The following is a 21523-nucleotide window of genomic DNA, read 5'->3' as shown; positions in this document are numbered from 1 at the left end:
GGTTTAGGACCTTTTGCCCTATAACGTCCCGCTCACAAGTTCCAGGCTTAGGATGTAGATATCGTCTTTGCGGTCATTATTTAGCTGACCACAGTGATTACGTTCAGGATCTTGAGATGGGACGATTTATACCTGAGCTCAGTGTAATCAGAAGCGTCCTTATAAGAGAGAGGTAAGCAGGTCGAAGGCAGAAGACAGAGATGGAGGCAGAAGCAGAGGTCCGAGTGATGCGCTTTGAAGGCAGAGGAAGGGGCCAAGATCAGAGGAATACAGACGGCCTTGGGAAGGTGAAAGGGACAGGAAAACAGACCCTCCTGGGAGCCTCCTGTAGGAACGCAGTCCTGCTAACACCTTGATTTAGCCCCATGAGACTCATTTTGAGTTTCTGGCTCTAGAATTGTAAGAGAATAAGTGTGTGTTGTTTGAAGCCACTAAGTTTGTGGTCATTTGTCACAGCAGCCACAGGAAACGGATACCGCCCCAGCTGCACTAGCCTTGCCCCCCGCTGTGGTCTTGTCGCATGGGCCCCTTCTGCTTGCTACCGGCTCTTCAGTGGGTCTGTGCACGTGGGGGCTGAATACTGGTCTCCACAACTTGCCTATGAGTGCCTCCATAGCTTTCTCTGCTCCTCAAGCCTCCCCCCATCATCCCCCAAAGCCCCGTGCAGTACCCTGGACCTCATAGGCAATTAATGCTGGTCACATGACGGCAAATCTGTATCTTTAATTTTATTGACAGCAATTGAGAGAACAGGCTTTTGACAGCACTAACTGCCAGTTTCTCCAGCCTCATGGCCTGGTTGTAGAGCTGGAATCCTCAGTGGCCAGCTGAGTGCTGGTCGGAAGTCAGGGTCAGCCAGCACATCTGGCCGAAGCAGAGGGGGTGCCAGGCCTCTGTCTGGGGTGGGAGGCAGCTCCGACTCTGGCCATTGCAGCCAGAAAGAGGCCCGCTAAAATCCAAGGTGACCAGGTCCCAGCTCAGTGGGCAGCAGGCAGGCAGAGGGTCTGTCTGTGAGTCCTAGCTCTGGTCGTCTATTCTCCGCATCCCTGTCTCCCTGGGGGTATTCTAGCTTTCTGTGCTCTGCTAGAGGAAGGCGCCTGAGCACACCTGGAAACACCTTCTGTTCAGAAAGACCCAGCCAGGCTCCCATACTTGGCAGCAGGAGAAATGTTGATCCAGAGAAGGAGAGTGACTTGCCCAAGGTGGCACAACAATTTTGTGAGTCTCAAAACAAGCTGGAAGACTCCTGTCCAGTCCCACCTCCAGGACACTGGAGATTTGGGCATGAGAGGCTGGCCTCCAGGTGACAGGACCGCAGGGCAGGCTGGCCAGGAGCTGGGAGCCGGCGCAGCCTCACTTGAGATTGTGCTGGCTCTCGCGGTGCCGCCGCAGGTCCACCTTGCGCTGGAAGCCTTTGGTGCACAGCTCACAGCTGAAGGGCTTGAAGCCTGTGTGCTTGCGGCTGTGGGTGATAAGGTTGGAGCTCTGGCTGAAGGCCTTTCCGCACACCTGGCACTTGTGCGGCTTCTCACCTGCAGGGAGGGGAGCGCAGCACAGCAAGGGCGGGGTCAGGGCCTCTTCACCAGGCCTGCCGCTCCACTGCCCCGCCCCCGGGTTCATTTTCCAGTAACTCCCTATGTTTTCTCTCGTGGCCAACTCACATTCACTTTAGAAAATAATTAGAAAGGAGAGAGAAGCAAAGACACAACTTGCACCCTCCTCCCACCCCTACTGGATTATAGGGTGGTTAGGGGCAGCAGCCGAGTCATCTTGTTTATCAACACATTTCCAAGTCTGGTACACCTGGCACAAAAGAGGCACTCAGCTAATAGCAAGGAGGGAATGAATGAGCAAATGAATGAATGAATGAGTGAACAAATGAATAAGCAAATGAATGAGTGAACAAAGGAATGAGCAAATAAGTGAGAGAATGAGTGAACGAATGAGTGAACAAATGAATGAGCAAATGAATGAATGAGTGAACAAATGAATGAGCAAACGAGTGAGCCAATGTGTGAATAAATGAGCAAATGAATGAACAAATGAATGAGCAAGTGAGTGAATGAGCGAACAAATGAATGAGCAATTTAACTGCTAGTCTCACTTCTGCCATGAGATCACCAGTGTTGAGATTTTGCTGTTTCCGTCCTGTAATTTTTCCATGCATTAAATGCACTTAAGCAGCACAGGCGCGCAGCCCTCCATCATCAGTGGCCTTCGACTTTGTAACTAGACCCCACTCCCAGCCTCACGCTGGGGGCCTCTGATGCATCTCTCAGGGAAAGGTGGGGGTGCTCTGCCCAGGGAGCGCAGGCAGGTGAGACTCACTCACCTGTGTGGATGTAGGTGTGTTTCTTCATGTCTGACTTCTGGTGGAAACGCTTGCCGCAGAACTGGCAGGGGTAGGGCCGCGTGTCTGAGTGGATGAGCAGGTGGGTGGACAGCGTGGACGAGCGCTTGAAGGCCTTGCCGCACATGCGGCACTCGAAGCTGCGCTCCTGCCGGAGGAAACGAGGCCCCGGGGGATCAGGCGCAGGCGCAGGACTGGACCCGGCCGGGATCCCCTGCGAAATAGGACACTCCATTGGGGTGGCCTCGAGGATAGGGCCTGGAGGAGCAGGACCCGGGAACCCCTCATCTTTGCCTCTGAGGTGAAACTGGGGCTTGGAGTCTCGTTGGCCTCCTGTGGGATTTTTTCCTTGTAATCTTCACGGTATACCGCTTAAAATAAAACTCAATAAATGTTTGTTGATTGACTGATGGGCTGACTGATCTCAGAGGTTTTTTAGGGGTTCACATTTCCTGACCATTAACCCAGAGTGAGTTCCTTGAGGCAGGGATGGTTGAGGTCCGCACAGTGGTTTAGTTAAGGGTAGGAAATCTGTTAACGGCAGGTGTTGGAGACCCAGATTCAGGGAGGTGGGTACTAGGGGACCCCTCCCAATCTGTATCACCCCCAGGAGCAGGGGGAGGGACCCAGCCGCAGCCCCCAGGCTCCCTGGGGAAGCACAGAAAAGGAGTGGGGCTGGGAGTCCCGCGCTGGGCCAGGTGCCCACCTGGGAGTGGACATGCGTGTGCTGCTCCAGGCTCACAGCGTGGCCGAAGGTTTTGCCGCAGACGTCACAGGCGAAGGGCCGGGTCCCACTATGGGAGCGTCGCACATGCACTTCGAGCCCGTGAGGGGTGGAGAAGACCTGGGAGCAGGGGCAGCGTGTGAGGCCACTGGGGGCTGCAGAGAGGGGAACAGGCCTAGGGTCCCATGGTCTCTTCCATGCCCAGCTCTGGCCAAGGCAGGGTGCACAGAGGAAGGGACACTGGATTGCCAGTTCTGCTACTTGTTTGCTGTGTGACCCAGGGAGGTCCCTTTTCCTCTCTGTGGCTCAGTCTCCCATCTACAAAGTTGGGTGTGAGAGAGTGGATCTGGAGCCCCCTCCTTGCCTCCTCTAGAGGCTGAATAGCCCGGTGGTTAAGAGTTGGGAGTTGACCAGAGCTGGGTTTGAATGCTGGTTCTGATAGCTACTTGCTGTCTGATCCTGGAAGTGACTTAACCTCTCTGAACCTTAACCCTTCATCTGCCTCCTGGCACTCATGCCTGTCAACTGCTTAGCACAGGGCCAGGCACATGGTCAGAGCTCAATGAATGGTGATGAGGGTAAACGCTTTGATCATTAATCCCACCAGAGTCCCAAGGTTCACAGCACAGGGAACACCCAGAGCTGCCAGTGTGCTGAGAGGGAGTGCACAGAGCAGGGCCCAGGTGCCCACCCACACCCCTCACTGCCCACCTTGTTGCACTTCACACAGTGGTACGCGTCCATGCCCGGGGAGTAGCGGAGGCTGAAGTCCAAGGCGGGCTCGGTGCTGGGCACCAGAGGATTGCCGTACAGGCTGACGGAGTGCTCCAGGAAGGCTGACTGCATGGTGGAGGGGGCCTGCCGGTAGCTGTGGCCATACGTTGAGGCCAGGATGTCCCAGGAGAAGCTGGGCTTGTAGAATGGGGGTGAGTCGGACAGTGGAGAGTCCCCATCCTGGGGTCGGGACAGCACAATGGGGCCCTCTGTGGAGATAGGGACACATGCCTGGTTACTCATTTAAACACAGGGGGCTGGGCACGGTGGCTCACGCCTGCAATTCCAGCACTTTGGGAGGCCAAGGCAGGAGGATCACTTGAGGTCAGGAGTTTGAGACCGGCCGGACCAACATGGTGAAACCCTGTCTCTACCAAAAAATACAAAAATTAGCCAAGTGTGGTGGCTCACACCTATAATCCCAGCTACTAGGGAGGATGAGGCAGGAGAATCACTTGAACCAGGGAGGCAGAGGTTGCAGTGAGCTGAGATCGTGCCACTGCACTCCAGTCTGGGCAACAGAGTGAGACTGTGTCTCAAAAAATAAAATGAAATAAAATAAACACAGGGCACCCACTTCCCACCACCCACTATCACCTTCATCACCTCATGCGGAGGGTTTCAGGGTGTCAACCCAAATACTTACTGCTGGGGATGTCTGTGTCCCTGTGGCTCCTCAGCTTTTCCAGTCCAGAAACACCCCCACTCTCACTCCAGAGTGCCCACCTCACCCCTTGCATGGACCGGCCCAGCTGCTGCTTCTTACCTCTTCCCCCATCTAACCCACATCTGGGAATTAGCTGCCTGTCTGGGAGGCCCGAGCGGAAGCCACAGAGCCTGGGCTGCATCCAGTGACTTTGTGGGTCCTTCCTGACTCCAGGGCCCCAAGGGGCTGTGCTGCAAGAGTCCCTTCATCCTTCCTCCCCTTGGCACTCCCTGGGGAATGGCAGAGGGTCGCAGCTGGGTACCTGGCGCCGGGGCCATCCTGGCCAAGTTCTGGTCCTGCTCCAGCTCCGGCTCTCGTTTGAAGTTGGTCCAGTCCAGGCACTGGTTTGGGAATAGGGTGCTAAGGACAGGGCCATTGCTCGGGGCCTGGTCTCTGGGCACTGTAGGGAGATAGGACCATCAGCATCAATAGCCGCAGCTTCTGGGAAGCCCAGAGGGAGCAAGGAGGGCACACCCTCCCTAGGAGGAGGAGGCCCAGATCCACTTGCAGCTGCTTCTGGCGGCTTATAGTCCCGGGCTCTGCCCAGGGCAGGGGGTCGAGAAGAGGCCAGGAGGAGACCCTGGGGAAGACTTTGGACCAGTCTGTTTTTCTGAGCAACCCAACTCCAGCCCTAGATTGAGCCTCCAGTGAGGCCCCACATGTCAGTAACTGAGTACCGGCTCCAACCCGACACTCTCATCTCCCCAACAGGGCAGAAGGGACGAGGGCATCATTCATTCATCTACTCCTTTCATCTGCAACCCCCATTTACTGCACTCCTGCTTCCAGACTTGGAAGAAGAGGCTGCTGCAGGAGGGACGCTGCTGCACCCCCATCACACAGAGCAGAAAGCCCCCGGTGAGTGCAGCAGGGCACCAGCTTTGGCTCTGACTCACCCGGGGTAAGGGCAGGAGACCAGAGTGGTTCATCCTCCTGCACACGGGGCTGGTGGTAGGTGTGAGCCTTCTTGCTCTTCACCAGGAAGGAGCGTGGCATTTTCCGTGTGCACCCCACACCTGCAAGAGGGAGGGATGGGAGCGGTTGAGAAGGACAAGAGAACAATACCCCCCATATCTCAGAACCTCCTCCTGAGCTCAAACACCAGCTCTACTGGCTTAAAGAGTGGGCCCCAAAGTTCATGTCCACCCAGAACCTGTGAATGTGACCTTATGAGTAATAGTGTGTCTTTGCAGATGTAACCAACTTATGACGAGGTCATTCCGGGTTCGGATGGACCCTCAATCCAAGACGACTAGTGTCCTTATAAGAAGACGGAAATTTGGACCCAGAGACACAGACACCCAGGGAGGATGTTGTGTGACACCAGAGCAGAGAGTGATGCTTCTATCAGCCAGAGAATGCCAGGCAGTGCTGACAGCTGCCAGAGCTCGGAGAGGGGCACGAAACACTCTTCCCTGGAGTCTCCAGAAAGAATCCACTTTGTGGACACCTCGATTTTGGATTTCTAGACCCCAGCACCATGAAAGAATAAATTTCTGTTGTTTTTAAGTCACCTGTTTGTGCTATTTTGTTACGGCAGCTACAAATCCTAACTTCCCTCACTGCTCCTTCACCAGCAAACAAATGCATCGCCCCCTAGAAAATGCTCAGACAGGCCGGGCGCGGTGGCTCAAGCCTGTAATCCCAGCACTTTGGGAGGCCGAGACGGGTGGATCACGAGATCAGGAGATCGAGACCATCCTGGCTAACCCGGTGAAACCCCGTCTCTACTAAAAAATACAAAAAACTAGCTGGGCGAGGTGGCGGGCGCCTGTAGTCCCAGCTACTTGGGAGGCTGAGGCAGGAGAAGGGCGTGAACCCGGGAGGTGGAGCTTGCAGTGAGCTGAGATCCGGCCACTGCACTCCAGCCTGGGTGACAGAGCGAGACTCCATTTCAAAAAAAAAGAATGAAAATGCTTAGACAAGCCTGCTCCCATTGGCCTGATCTGGGCTGCAATGGAGTAGAAAAGGAAAGGCAGGGGCTAAGGTCTCCCTCGGTGACACACGGTGGACCCCAATTCTAGAAAGTTACATTTGGGTACCAGTGAGATTCACCTTCAGAGGCCATAGAAACAGGTGGTCTGAGCTTGGGTTTTGGAATCAACGGTTCACGGGTTAGAATCTCAGCTCACTTGCTGTGCAATCTGGGACAGACACTTAACCTCTCTGGGCCTATTCCCTTTGCTGTAAGGGGGGGATGTCCAGGCTTACAGTGCTGACAAGGGCATCACAGGTGCTCAGTGTCCATCACGGGGAGCTCTGGCAGAGAAGCTGAAGCAACGAAGGGACATTGCCAATCCACGTGCTCCTGCAAGCTACAAGCCACAAGCCACTGCTGCCAGAGCAGGGCTGAGCCTTGTCCACAGCCCTGGCCCAGACTCTGTTCCCTAGAGAGACAGGGGCCTTCTCTCTCTGAGGAATGGGATGGGGGGACTCAAGACCTGAGAGGAGCCCCCACTCCACTGCACCTGGAGGCCTGAAGTTTCACGGACACAGGAGAAGAGGCGAATATCCCCCAGCTTCCGTGGGCAGCCCAGCATCACTACTGACCCCGCCGGTCAGGGAGTGGGGGAAGAAACCAAGGACCACATCAGTCAGGGGGACCATCCCAGGTAGGGTCGGGGAGTGACAGGGCTGGACCAATCTGACCACCCCGGGACTCCTGGCTTCCCCTGCAGAGCCCTCTGGAACTGAGAGCCCCAGCTGGCCCCCAGAATGGTTCACATCCCTGCACTCAGCCTGTGAGGCTCCCCTGGGGGCTCCTGGAGAGCGTCATCTTGTGGTCCTCTATCTTTTCTGCCCCCATGCTGCACCCAGACCAACACCAGGCCCACGCCTGAGGCCTCGGAAGAGTCCCACCCCGCATCCCCTTGGGCCAGCCGCCATGCAAGGCTGCAGGGGTGATAGGGTCCAGAGAAGGCGGGAAAGGGATCACAGCTGCTTCAGAACAGCAGTGAGGGCCAGGGCGATAAGGCCTTGGTCCAGGAGCAGGGTGGGAGGTGGGAGATTAGAGAATGCAGCTTGGAAAAGGGCCAGGGACTCACCCCTTCCCCAAAGGGATGACCCAGAGCCAGGCAGAAGAGGGACCTGACTGTGCCCAGGCCTGCTTCCCCCTGGCCCAGAGCCTGGGGACATCAAGAGTTTGGACTGGGGGCTCTGCACAGAGGGCCAAGCTCAGGCCCAGCCCTTGCCTGCTGTAAGACTCATCACCAAGGCTTAGTGGCCATATCTGCTAAATGGGGATCCCAATCCAACCCCATGGGATTGTGGGGAGTGAGAAAGGACCTTTATCCATCAGGAGCGAGCATGGGAGGCGCTCAGCATGTGCCCATCCCCGCATCCCAGCACCCAGCCCACTGCAGGTGCATTCAAAGGACGGGGTGAGCCCTGTGCCAAAGGCTGCAGCAGCTCCCCGAAGCCAGGGCCGCGCTCAAGGCCCTGTACTCTCTGAGCTCTAAAATTAGGAGAAAGGACCTTGAAGCCCTCTGGGGTCCCTTCCCGCGGTCAGATGCTCGGCTCTCTGAACACAGGCTCGGGCCGGGGGCAGCCCACGGCCTTATCTCCCAGGGACACGTCTTCCTCCTCTTGCCTCCTCCCCCTCCCTCACCAGGGCTCCCCACACCCCCCTTCCTTCCCGCTTCTAACTCTTCTATGCTTCAAGAAAGCCCCTGGGGACGCCAGACCCTAGGGGGAGAGGAGGGGACCCAGTGAGCAGGAGGAGGGCTGGGGGTGCAGGGTTCCCCTCACACTTTGTTTTGAGGGGGCCTGTGAGGGGCATGGTTTGCCTATCAAAATATCAAAAGATGATCTTTTTTCCCGCATAATATTTAGGAGGAAATCAGCTAGAACCAAAGGTCCTCGCTGAGGCTTCTGTGATAGGAGGCGCCGGTCAACCCTTCTGGCAGGCGGCTGTTAAAGGTGTTTATTACACCTTTAATCCTGATGCTCAATCCAGATGCTGAGTCCTGCTGCTGTGCCATTTCATAAAGGAGGAGCCGAGGCCTGGAGGGCTCAGGACCCTGGGGCAGAGTGAGCAGGGCGGGACTGGGGTCTGTCTGGCCCCAGGCCTCCATGCTCTTGACTTTCAGCCCAGGAGGTGGGCAGTTACTCCGTGCAGACTGGGTGCCAAGTGCTGGGCAGTGCCCGGCATGGCTTTCTCTCTGCAGGGGGAGTGGAGCCGATGTGCTAGGGATGAAAACAGCAGTTTGAAACTCCCTCACGTGCCTGTGTCAAGCAGTGTCTTCCCAGGTTGCAGGTAGGAAAACTGAGGTGTAGAGAGGAAAGTGACACCGACCCAGGGCTTCTGGCCTGTTAGGATTTTACTCTCGAGCCACTGTGCCACCCAGCACTGTCAGAGGTCCTCACAGCACCTGGTGAACACCACCTGCAGTACAGAGGGAAATGCGGGGTGCTGGGGCAAGAGGGGAGAAAAATCAGGCCGGGCGCGGTGGCTCATGCCTGTAATCCCAGCACTTTGGGAGGCCGAGGTGGGCAGATCACGAGATCAGGAGTTCAAGACCAGCCTGGCCAACACAGTGAAACCTCGTCCCTACTAAAAATACAAAAATTAGCTGGGCGTGGTGGCGCGCGCTATAGTCCCAGCTACTCAGGAGGCTGAGGCAGGAGAATTGCTTGAACCCGGGAGGCGGAGGTTGCAGTGAGCTGAGATTGCATCACCACCACACTTCAGCCTGGGCGACAGAGCCAGACACCGTCTCAAAAAAAAAAAAAGCGAGAAAAATCAAACCCTCTGACCCCCAAGTCTTTTCCAGGCTCCTAAAAGACCCACGTGGCTCTGAAGACTTTCAGTGGGGCCAGGCCAGGGATAGATTTCAGGAAGCATTGATCTTCATTTGGGCACAGGGCCCAAGGAGACCTCAGGTCAACTGACTCCAACGGCCACAACGAGGAGACTTTCTAGTGCTCACTAGCCCTGGACAAGCACTTTTCACTTAGGCACAGAGCAGGGTGGGGCTGGCTTCTGGAGTTCTCCAGCTTCAGGAAGGTGATTCTCATGCCTACTCTGGTGATCTCCCCTGAGCCCCACACCCCCTCTCTTGCCTCCCCCCAGTGTGCTCTCCCCTGAGCTTGGCAAGTGACAGGGACACAGCCAACGCCACGGTCAAGCCTTCCGGTTTACAGAGGGGCCAAATGCACCTGGTGAACTTCCTTTTGGCCCCTGTTAGGAGAGTTTTTTTTTTTTTTTTTTTTTTAAAGAAAAAACAGGAACCAATCACCTATACTGTAGTTAATTAACAACCACTTGGTTTTGATTCACACGAACTCCGTTCTGAGAAAGAGCTAAGAGCAGAGATTATGAAAGAAGCTTAGGATTTCTTCATAAAACAGAGGCCCTGATAGTATCGGCCATCCGGAAAGAGGCCCACTGTTAACATCACGTCATAACCCCCGATCCTGGTAGAGCCCCCCTGACCCCGAGTCAGAATCTCAGTCAGTGCTTCTTGAAGACAGGCAACCCTGCACCCTGGCAGGAGCCAGTGCCCTAACTTCCAGTAGGACTTGGATCAACAGGCCTGTGCTGTCCCTGTAAGGAGGTCCCTTGTGTTCCCCAAGGAATTGAGTCTGATTTGGGGTCCTGGAGTTTGTGACCACATCAGCCACCAACCTGGGGCTTGGTTTTCCTATCTCTCAAAAGGGACGGTTGGGCTAAGAGATTTCTAAACTTCCCTTTTGCTCTAAAATCCCACGTAGAATTCGTTGACCTTCAGTGAGAGATTGAACCACCTTGACTAAAAGACTTGTCACTCGGCTTCCCTTTTTGGAAGGGTTGGGTAAGACTCAGCTGGTTCTCAGGGTCAACTACAGAGGACCCTTTTGACTTCCTTTATGTTTAAAGACTCAAGGGAGGCCGGGCATGGTGGCTCATGCCTGTAATCGCAGCACTTTGGGAGGCCAAGGCAGGCGGATCACCTGAAGTCAGGAGTTCAAGACCAGCCTGGCCAACATGGTAAAGACAGGCAACCCTGTCTTTACTAAAGATACAAAACTTAGCTGGGTGTGGTGGTGGACACCTGTAATTCCAGCTACTTGGGAGGCTGAGGCAGGAGAATCACTGGAACCCAGAAGGCAAAGGTTGCGGTGAGCCGAGATGGCACCACTATACTCCAGCCTGGGTGACAGAGTGAGACTCTGTCTCAAAAAAAAAAAAAAAAAAAAAAAAAAAAAAAAAAAAACTCAAGGGGAAACAGCAAGACTTGTCCAAGGAGAAGTCAGGGGAAAATGCACCCGGGTCAGGCCCAGGGGCCCCAGCAGAAAGTAATCATTATCATCATCATCATCATCATTATTATTATTTTGAGACAGGGTCTCACTCTGTCACCTGGGCTGCAGTGCAGTGGTTTGATCTTGGCCCATTGTAACCTCCACCTCCCAGGCCCAAGCGATCCTCCCATCTCAGCTTCTCGAGTAGCTGGGACTATAGGTGTGCACCACCACACCTGGCTAATTTTTGTACTTTTTGTAGAGACGGGGTTTTGCCATGTTGCCTAGGCTGGTCTAAACCATTATTTTTATTTGAAATTTAGGAGTTCTCACATGTCTCCTCCAAAGCTCAGAGAATGCAATGTCAAAAGGGAGTGAATCTACTTCTGGGTATAGACCCAAAATCATTGGAAGGAGAGACTCAAATAGATATTTGCATACTCATGTTTATAGCAGCACTATTCACAATAGGCAAAAGGTGGAAGCAAGCCAGGTGTTCATGGCAGATGAATGCCCGAACAACATGTGGTCTATGGCCTCTCTGAGTGGCTCACGCCTGTAATCCCAGCACTTTAGGAGCCCGAGGTGGGCAGATCGCCTGAGGTCAGGAGTTCGAGACCAGCCTGGCCAACGTGGCGAAACCCTGCCTCTGCTAAAAATACAAAAATCAACCAGGTGTGGTGGTGGGTGCCTGTAAGCCCAGCTACTCAGGAGGCTGAGGTAGGAGAATCGCTTGAACCGGGGAGGCAGAGGTTGCAGTGAGCCAAGATCGCACCATTACACTCCAGCCTTGCAACAGACTCCGTCTCAGACAAGCAAACAAACAAACAAAATGTGGTCTAGCGATATGATTGAACATTATTTGGCCTTAAAAAGAAAGGAAATGCTGGACATGCTACAACATGGATGAACCTGAAGGATTTATGCTAAGTGAAGCAAGGCCAGTCACAAAAGGACAGATACTGTGTGATTCCTTATATGAGCCCCTAAAATAGGCAATTTCGTAGAGACAGAAAAAGATAGAGGTTGCCAGTGGGAGGGGAAGAGAATGGAAGTTACTGTGTAACAGGTATGAAGTTTCAGCTTTACGAGATGAAACAGTTCTGTGGGTGGATGGTGGTGACGGTCGCACAGCAATGTGAATGTACTTAATACCGTTGAATGGTACACTTGAAAATGGCTAAAATTGTAAATGTTGTTATGTGTGTTTTATCAAAATAAAAAGAAAAGTGAGTGAATGAAACTTTCTGCACATCTCTATATTATAGACTAAAGCAGCTCCCATTGGCTTGAATTCCTGGCAAGGAACACATGAAAAGCCTCCCTCTAGACTAAGGGGGGCGGCATTTGCTGCTGTTCCAACCAAGGGTCTGGATATTGGGGCACAGACAGTGAAGAATTCCATTTGATCAGGCTGTTTTCCCTGGGTATTCTGGAGCCATCTGGTCCCAGAGCCTTTGAAAATCCTTGTACTATCCAATAAGATTCCCACCCACCCTACCCTGCCCTCCTTAAAGCTTTGTGGCAACGGTCTGCACTGGTTTTGAGTGATTCCATTAATCAAACCTAAACGAGGTATAGCTCTCCAATGTTCCCTAAGAACACTTTTTAGGAAGACCAAAATTTGACAAAAAGAGCAAGGAGAATTGTGCATTTTCTTGTCCAAAGAATTCCTTCTGCAACACTTCTGAGGACAAGAAACTTGACACTTTGCTAGACTTGGAAGAAATATTTTACCTGTTGCCTACTAAGAAACATGCAGGCGCATCCAGGCGGTCAGGTGCAGCTCAGCTAGCTTCTAATATCTACCAGACTCACGCCCACAGATTGTAACTGAATTTGCTCCCTAAGAACTCACGAAAGCTGTGGACTTTCTCCCCAGAAAAATGTGCACAGGCACATACCCACGTCAATTCTGCAGACCTCCTCTTTACAAGTCCTATTTTAGAGTCAACATGTCTCCCCAGATGCCTTAACATTTAAACTTGTTTTTTTTTTTTCCCTACAAAAATAGGTGGAAAGGGCTAACAACAGTCTACAGGGAAAGGAGAGCTGAAACAGTACCTCCCCATGGTTCTTCCTATTGTTCCTGGAGCCTGGGCAGTGTGTGGGAGAGGGCGGTCTTGTCATCTCCCCTTAGTAGGCTCTGGACGGGGAGAGTGCCTGATTCTCAAAGTGTCCCGGGAATTGGCTGGACGCAGTGGCTAATGCCTGTAATCCCAACACTTTGGGAGGCCGAGGTGGGTGGATCATTTGAGGTCAAGAGTTCGAGACCAGCCTGGCCAACATGGTGAAACCCGTCTCTACTAAAAATACAAAAATTAGCCAGGTGTCATAACACGTGCCTGTAATCCCAGCTACTTGGGAGGCTGAGGCATGAGAATTGCTTGAATTTGTGAAGCAGAGGTTTCAGTGAGATCGCGCCACTGTGCTCCACCCTGGGCGACAGAGTGAGACTCCGTCTCAAAAAAAAAAAAAAAAACCAAAAACCAAAAACCAAAACAAAACAACAACAACAACAAAAAAAAAAAAAAAAAAAAAAACGTGTCCCAGGAACTTTAGTTAAGTCCCCAGTCTGGGACTGTCTCCGAGGGGGAACACAACTCAGGCACTTGGAAGTGTGTCGCCCTGAGCACTGCCCAGGTCCCCGGGACAGCTGGGTTATGGGTATGACTTTGTGCCCAAAGGTGACGTCTGTCAGCCTGAAATCAAGTTTTGAAAAGTGTTTCTGCACAGCCAGCAAAGGTGCAATTTCTAGCAGAGTGTCTCAGATGAGGTTACGTCCTCACCCTGTTTCTCCCTTGGCTCCTTGCCTTCCAGAGCTTTTCCAGCCCACCTCACCCTTCCTAAGACTGCAGGAGGAGCCAGGGAACCTGCTGCAAAGCCACCTGCGGCGCGCAGGCACATTTCAAAAGAAAAGCGCAGAAACGCATCCTCCAGCACTCACCTGCCCGGAGCTGTCCCTCGCCTGGGTTCTGCCGGAGCTTCCCGAGGTGGGAACTGCAAAACCTGTCTCGGGACTGGCCTCCGCTCTGTCAACTGTGTGACTCTTTGCACAGATAGATACTTCTCCTTTTTTCTCTGTCTCTCTGTGTGTTTTTCCTCTTCTGTTCCCCTCCCTGATTTTCAATCTGATTATTTGTGTCAAAATCTGGCGGTGAAGAAGCAGCCAATGAAGAGAGCGCGGGAGCTCAGCCGTATTTGCTTATCAAAACTTTCCAGGACTCAAGACTTCGAATTCTCATTTCTAACCCTCGACACTTGGAGAGGAGGGCTTTCTCTCTGCAGAGCAATTCAGAATTTTGCTGGAAATTTTGAATAACATCTGCACAAAAAGAAAGTGATGGCTAAATTATTAAATTTTAAAAATTAAAGTTAAAAAAGTACTAACTTATAAAACTCGATTTTGCAGAGAGAAGTCATGGCTCTTTGGTTTTTTCTTCTTTCTTTTCTCTTGCCTTTTTTATTCCTTCCCTCCTTTTCCTTCCTTCTCTTCCTCCTTCCTTTCTTCCTCCCTCCCTTCTTCCTTCCCTTCCTTATTTTCCTTCTTCCTCCCTCCTTCCTTCCTTCCCTCCCTCCCTCTCCTCCTCTCCTCTCTCTCTCTTCCCTCTTTTCCTCCCTCCTTTTTTTTCCGTTTTTCCCTGCCTCCCTCCTCTCTCCCTCCTCCCATCTCTCCCTCCCCAAGTTCAGCACCCTGAGGCTTGTGAGAGCCAGGCTTGTGCAAAGTCCCTACTTCCCGAGCCGGCCACATTCATAGAGGCCCCCCTTGTCCTTGCAGAGGTCACATTTCAGAAGGAACATCAAATTTGCATTTCCCCCAGATATGACCTTTGAGAGGGTAGAGGCACCGTGGAGGTGTGGCAGTGAGTTCGGAGGCCAGGAGACACTTGGCCTGCTGAAGCTGCCATACAGATTGAAGGCCAGGTGCCAGAGCCCGCGTGTGCCGCCCTCTGGTGGCAGACAAAGTGATGAGGAGGCCAATGGGGGCCTCTGGGGTGTCCCATTGATGGGGGGGGCGGGGAGTGGCGGCGGGAAAGCTTGGCTGAGCCGGCTGGGGCATTTCTTCCCATTTGGCAGGGCATCCCATCTCCTGGCTCCCCACCTTCTCCCTCCTCCTCTGGCCCCCGCCTCCTCCCGCTTGCAGGATGACTGATTTATTTCAGGAGGTTTTGCATAAGATGAGAACGCCACAAACAGAGCACTGTTAGACTGCTTTGCCTGCTCTTCCAGCCTGAGTCCTGGAGAGATTGTGTTTCCCTCATAAAGAAAACAAGTCTGGTGACAGGAAGCCCCAATTTAAACTGCAAGTCCAAGGTTCAAGATGAAGAAAAAGGGGTGTTTCAGGCGAGGTCTTTCTGCTGGGCCAGTCCTGGAGCACTAGCCAGGAGGCCACAACCCTGCGGTCACCAGGCCCCAGTAATGCTGGGATGTCAGTCCCAGCCCTAGGCCACAGACGGCAGACCACTGCTCCCAGCCCCATTGCCTCTCTTGGTGGAAAGAAATATCTTTTTAAAAAATTATTATTGGCCAAGCACAGTGGTTCATGCCTGTAATCCCAGCACTTTGAGAGGCCGAGGCAGGCAAGGATCACCTGAGGTCGGGAGTTTGAGACCAGCCTGACCAACATGGAGAAATCCCATCTCTACAAAAAATACAAAATTAGCTGGGCGTGGTGGCGCATGCCTGTAATCCCAGCTACTCAGGAGGCTGAGGCAGAGAATCACTTGAACCTGGAAGGCAGAGGTTATGGTGAGTCCAGATCACAACATTGCACTTCAGCCTGGGCAACAAGAGCAAAACTCCATCTCAAAAAAAAAATTATTATTATTATTATTTTCTTAGAGACAGGAGTTGGCTTTGTAGCTCAGACTGGAGTGCAGTGTTGAAATCGTAGTTCACTGCAGGCTCGACCTCCCTGGCTCAAGAGATCCTCCTGCTTCAGCCTCTTTCAGCCTCTTGACTAGCTGGGACTACAGACAGGCGCACCACTATGCCTGGTTAATTTTTTTTTTTTTTTTTTTTTTTTGTGAGACGGAGTCTCGCTCTGTTGCCCAGGCTGGAGTGTAGTGGCGTGATCTCTGCTCACTGCAAGCTCTGTCGCCTCCCAGGTTCATGCCATTCTCCTGCCTCAGTCTCCCGAGAAGCTGGGACTACAGGCGCCCGCCACCACGCCCGGCTAATTTTTGTGTATTTTTAGTAGAGACGGGGTTTCACCGTGTTCACCAGGATGGTTTCGATCTCCTGACCTCGTGATCCACCCGCCTCGGCCTCCCAAAGTGCTGGGATTACAGGTGTAAGCCACCACGCCCGGCCGCCTGGTTAATTTTTTAAATTTTTTGTAGCGATGGGGTCTTCCTATGCTGTCCAGGCTGGTCTAAATCACTATATTTATTTGAAATTTAGAAGTTCTCAAATATCTCCTCCAAAGTTCAGAGAATGCAAAGTCAAAAGTGAGTGAATCTACTTCTGGGTATAGACCCAAAATCATTGGAAGCAGACTTGAAGAGATATTTGCACACTTACATTTATAGCGGCAGTATTCACAATAGACTGATCTTGAACTCTCCTGGCCTCAAGCGATCCTTCTGCCTCAGCCTCCCGAAGTGCTGGGATTACAGGCACGAGCTGCTGCACCCAGCCAGGGGACACATCTTGAGTATTCTGTGGATGTTGTACATTGCCAACAATCAGCTAGAACTGTTTGTCATTATGCAGAAAACTTAAAACATTCTTTCCAAGTCAACAAGTCCGCAGTTTCCTCATGTTCTCACGTCGTTATACACACATATCCACATTTTGCTACTGTAAATCAGCAAGTCATTTTCCGTGAAACACGATTTTATGGAAGTGCTTCCTTTTTTTTTTTTTTTTTTTTTTGAGACGGAGTCTCGCTCTGCCGCCCAGGCTGGAGTGCAGTGGCCGGATCTCAGCTCACTGCAAGCTCCGCCTCCTGGGTTTACGCCATTCTCCTGCCTCAGCCTCCCAAGTAGCTGGGACTACAGGCGCCTGCCACCTCGCCCGGCTAGTTTTTTGTATTTTTTTTAGTAGAGACGGGGTTTCACCATGTTAGCCAGGATGGTCTCGATCTCCTGACCTCGTGATCTGCCCGTCTCGGCCTCCCAAAGTGCTGGGATTACAGGCTTGAGCCACCGCGCCCTGCCGGAAGTGCTTCCTAAATTTGTCTGCAGCCTTTATTGACGTCTTTAATGGTTTCAGGTGTTTCAGGGTTTATCTCACCAAATGCTTCCTCCATTTTTTTAGGGTGTTTTCTAATAGGAAGTTGCTGTATCAGGCACTTGCAGTTCAACTGCTGTTCTAAGGTTGTAATCCCACTTTAGGGTCCCTACCTAACTGACTCAGGGACAGCCTTCCCAGACCCAGACCTGGGACCCCGCCTGCAGATGAAGCCACCCGGGCTCCCCTTGATGGGAGAGCAGTGGCCAGGCCACCAGTCTCCTGGCATAGCAATTGAAGCCAGGAGTCCCCAGTCAGCCTCACCCAGGCCCACAGAGCCCTGGACCTCCCATGTTCTATGTCACCTCCAGGGCTGCCTGAAAAGCTACCAGCACTTCCCTTAGTGAGCAACCCGGAAGTCAACACCTTCATTTAGTCTCTCAGAAGAGCTAAATCACTTCCACATTCCCGTGCCCATTCATCAGTTTATTCATCCATTTAATAGTTACCATTGGGTACCTTTCATGTATCAGGTCTTTCCCTCCCTCCCTTATCGATTGCATGTGGCGTGTGCATCATGTGCCTACAAAAAGGCACACATGCTGGGGTTTCAAACAACAGCCAGACTTTACATGTTTCTTCTTGGTCTAGAGGGTAGCAAAGAGCAATCTGAAATTTACAATTTGGGGTGACAAGTGCTGTGATATAAACACGGTACACAAAAGATGTCTGGGGCATTTGTAAATGGATCCAGGCTTGGGGGGTTGGTGAAGGAAGTGATATCTAAGTTGATGCCTAGGGTAAGTTAGCTGGGAGAAGGAAGGTAGGGAAAAGTATCTCAAAGAGGAACAGCATGTGCTAAGAACTGGAGGTCCCCTGAAGGGAGCTGACAGCAGGCGAGTTCAGTGGGGAAGAAGTGCAGAGACTGAAAGAAGGGGAGGAAAAGTTAGGACATTTGAGAGCTGAGCCTAGAGAGAGAAAAAGAACAAAGATCAGGAAGATTCTTCCCTGGTTTAAAAACCTTCAATAATTTCCCTGTACCTTTAGGACAGAAATCTCAGCTTCAGAAATCGGTACTCCATGTTTTTCACGACGTCAGCACCCTTTCAAATAATAGCACTTTTCCAGATATGAGTTACAGAAAGTTTCAAAAAGATGGGGTGTTGCTCTGTAGCCCAGCCTGGTCTTGAACTCCTGGTCTCAAGCAATCCTCCCAAGCTCCTGAGTATCTTGGATTACAGGCACATGCCACCGTGCCCAGCTCAGAAACCCAATTTAAACTCATTTAATAACCACAATAAAACAATTAGTTCAGGTCATATAAAAATTTCAGCTTCTGACATGGTTGGATCCAGATGCTCAAATGATATTGTCTGGAATCTCATTCAGGTCATTGGCACTTCTCGTGCCCTCTGCCTGGATGGCCTAACTCTCTGATTTCCCCAAGGCTGTCTCCTTCTTGTCAACCAGGTCTTAGCGGAAATGTTACTTCTGCAGAAAGACCTCCTTGATCTTCAACTAAAGTAGGACCTCCCCACCCCAGTCACTTTCTATTCCTTCACTCACCCCTTTCTTCTTAGCATTCACACTTATCTGAAAATACCTTGCTTATCTTCTTACCTTTTTTTTGTTTTGTTTTGTTTTGTTTTGAGATGGAGTCTGGCTCTGTCGCCTAGGCTGGAGGGCAATGGCCCAATCTCAGCTCACTGCAACCTCCTCTTCCCCGGTTCAAGCGATTATCCTTGCTCAGCCTCCTGAGTAGCTGGGATTAAAGGTGCCCACCACCACACCTGGCTAATTTTTTGTATTTTTAGTAGAGATGGGGTTTCTTTATTTTTATTTTTATTTATTTATTTATATTTTGAGACAGAGTCTCGCTCCGTCGTCAGGCTGGAGTGAGGTGTCCTGATCTTGGCTCACTGCAAGCTCCGCCTCCCAGGTTCCTACCATTCTCCTGCCTCAGCCTCCTGAGTAGCTGGGACTACAGGCGCCCGCCACCATGCCTGGCTAATTTTTTTGTATTTTTAGTAGAGACGGGGTTTCACTATGTTAGCCAGGTTGGTCTCGATCTCCTGACCTCGTGATCCGCCCGCTTCGGCCTCCCAAAGTGTTGGGATTACAGGCGTGAGCCACCGCGCCCGGCCATCTTCCTATCTTTTAATTCATTTATTCATTGCTCTGACTTCCCACAAGGAATGTCCATGCTATAAGAGTAGGAACTGTTTTTCCAGGCACACAGCTCAGAGCTTAGACTCTCCGGGGCTTAGGACAGAGTGTGGGAGACACTAGTGATATCTTCACAGAGTGAATGAATGAATGAATGACCCTTCATCTCTCGGCTTTGCTTCCCTCTGTGTTGGCCTCATCCTTTCACGCCGTGATCTCTACCCACTTTATCCACTCTCATCTGCGAGCCTAGGAACCTCAGTGGAGAGAGAGATTCCTCCTCAATTGCTTCAGCAAGATTGCTAGGGTTGACTGTGATTGGCCCAGCCCGGTCACAAGCACATCCCAGCACCAATCATTGTGCCCAGGGGGAGGGATATGGGCCTCTTATTGGCCAGGGCTGGCGACTTTCCTGCCAAAACGACGAGGACTCAAGTGTAGAGGAAAAGATGGGTTTGAGCCGGAACAACAGCAGTCGTTGAACAGAATAAGGCCAGAGAGGCGTTTGGGGCCATGGCTTCTACCTTTTACCTTCTAACTGTCCTCTCATCATCACCTGGATATGCTGTGTCCTTTCTTGCCTCACCTGTTCCCCTTGTCTGGAATGGTTCTTTCTCTTCAGCCCCGTCCTTCACAGCCCAATCCAGCTCTCAACGCCTCCAGGAAACCCTCCCACACGCCCCACAATCCAGGGAGTCATCTGTTGTCTACAGGATTTGGCCCAGCCATGACAACTCTTGGATTCCTGTCTCGCTCAGTTACTCATGGAACCTCACTTGCTTTTCGGTGAGACTGGTGGCTCCTTAAGGGCAGGAACGTCATGGGGTCCACTGTCCGTGGACAACGGGTGTGGGCCGGGCCTTAGCACATGTTGGTCTGCAGGGGCCATATCAGGGCTAAATACATGGGAACCACCACTGCTAAGGCCGGGCCACGGGCCCTCTATACGGACAGCTCCGGCAGGTGCAGGTGGGCTGGGGAAGCTCTGTGCAGGGGTCGTGGGGGCTTGGGGGTGAATGTTCTGTGCTGGGTGACACCGAGGCTACGACACTCCCGGGCATCAGCTGTGTGAACTTGGGCAGCTTCTGGCCTTGGCCCAGAACAACCACAGAATGTGACGGTCATGAGCTGAAGCCAACAGTCCTGGGAATGGGACGATGGACCCTGTAGTCTCTGCCCTCCAGGGACTCCCAGAGAGTCGGCTGGGCATTGGAGCCAGTCTGCTCTATGTACATCTTGGTGCCAGAGAAGTGCCTACTGGCTCTGTCCCGCTGCTAGTGTGCTGAAGGGTGGACAGCAGTAGGCAGCAGGCCAAGTAGGAAACGTCCACCTGGTCATCGGCGGCTACGGACCTCTTTCTAGGTCCAGGCTCCTTGCCAGGGGCTGCAGGCAGCCAAGGTGCAGGAGCCTCGCTTGCAAATCCTGCCTGTCATCAGGGCTGGCACTGCCCTCCACGACTCCCCACACTACGACCCAGGTGCTCCGCTCCACACGGGAAGCAATTCACCGTCCCACCACATGGTGACACTCCTGCCTATCTTTCCTCGAACAAAAACCAGCCTGAAAAAAGTGAAAACAATTATCTGTGTACAAATACATGCTGTTTAAATTACAAGAGTAATATGTGATCAGAGTTGAAATAATAACAAGAAGAATATGCACCTCTGTCCCACCCCTATTAACTTTTTTTTCATTGAGACAGGGTCTCACTCTGTCTCCCAGGCTGGAGTGCAGTGGCTCCATCATGGCTCACTGCAGCCTTGACCTCCTGGGCTCAGGTGATCCTCCTGTCTCAGCCTCCCGAGTAGCTAGGACCATAAGCATGTGCCACCACACCCAGCTCATTTTTGTTTGCTTGTTTTTGAGATGGAGTCTAGCTCTGTTGCCCAGGCTGGAGTGCAGTGGTGTGATCTCGGCTCACTGCAACCTCCACCTCCCAGGTTCAAGTGATTCTCCTGCCTCAGCCTCCCGAGTAGCTGGCATTACAGGTGCCCACCACCACACCCAGCTAATTTCTGTATTTTTAGTAGAGACGGGGTTTCACCATGTTGGTCAGGCTGGTCTTGAATGCCTGACATCAAGAGATCTTCCCGCCTTGGCTTCCAAAAGTGCTGGGATTACAGATGTGAGCCACCGCTCCTGGCCACCTGGTTAATTTTTAAAAAATTTGTAGAGACAGGGTCTTGCTGTGTTGTCCAGGTTGGTCTCAAACTCCTGAGTCCAAGAGATCTGCCCACCTCGGCCTCTCAAAGTGCTGGGATTACAGGTGTGAGCCACTGCACCCAACTTTTTTTTTTTTTTAAGACAGTCTTGCTTTGTCACCCAGGCTGGAGTACAGTGGCACCATCTCAGCTCACTGCAACCTCTGCCACTCTGGTTCAAGTGATTCTCCTGCCTTAGCCTCCCT

The 21523-nt window shown here is 52.2% G+C and overlaps 1 protein-coding gene across 6 annotated transcripts; it reads right to left on the bottom strand.

Annotated features, from left to right (window-relative positions):
- Nucleotides 1-708: 708 nt before the first annotated feature.
- On the bottom strand, nucleotides 709-14746 carry GFI1B (growth factor independent 1B transcriptional repressor). 6 transcript variants are annotated; one of them, XM_033195146.1, is made up of 8 exons: nucleotides 14605-14745; nucleotides 13724-14101; nucleotides 5451-5570; nucleotides 4817-4954; nucleotides 3786-4057; nucleotides 3057-3194; nucleotides 2333-2498; nucleotides 709-1532 (listed from the first exon to the last, which is right to left on the bottom strand). In XM_033195146.1, the coding sequence occupies exons 3-8, from the start codon at nucleotides 5548-5550 to the stop codon at nucleotides 1354-1356; spliced, it is 993 nt and encodes a 330-aa protein (XP_033051037.1). In that variant the 5' UTR covers nucleotides 5551-5570; nucleotides 13724-14101; nucleotides 14605-14745; the 3' UTR covers nucleotides 709-1353. The 6 variants fall into 6 exon arrangements, with proteins under 6 accessions (XP_033051037.1, XP_033050998.1, XP_033051006.1 ...); XM_033195107.1 differs by having other exon boundaries at nucleotides 711-1532; nucleotides 2333-2564; nucleotides 14605-14746; XM_033195115.1 differs by having other exon boundaries at nucleotides 711-1532; nucleotides 2333-2564; nucleotides 14470-14699.
- Between the last annotated feature and the right edge of the window lie 6777 nt (nucleotides 14747-21523).

This window comes from Trachypithecus francoisi, unplaced genomic scaffold, assembly GCF_009764315.1.
Source record: "Trachypithecus francoisi isolate TF-2019V2 unplaced genomic scaffold, Tfra_2.0 Contig01585, whole genome shotgun sequence".
NCBI lineage: Eukaryota > Metazoa > Chordata > Mammalia > Primates > Cercopithecidae > Trachypithecus > Trachypithecus francoisi.
The sequence above is the reverse complement of the archived record's forward strand: the minus strand, read 5'-3'. Positions and strand labels throughout refer to the sequence as shown.

What these genes read in the sequence shown, in the direction of transcription:
- GFI1B (XM_033195107.1), bottom strand. Translation starts at nt 5,550, where the DNA reads ATGCCACGCTCCTTCCTGGTGAAGAGCAAGAAGGCTCACACCTACCAC. An exon ending in CAGGATGGCCCCGGCGCCAG is followed by an intron (nt 4,058 to 4,816) that starts GTACCCAGCTGC and finishes CTATCTCCACAG; the next exon opens with AGGGCCCCATTGTGCTGTCC. An exon ending in ACTGTGTGAAGTGCAACAAG is followed by an intron (nt 3,195 to 3,785) that starts GTGGGCAGTGAG and finishes CCCTGCTCCCAG; the next exon opens with GTCTTCTCCACCCCTCACGG.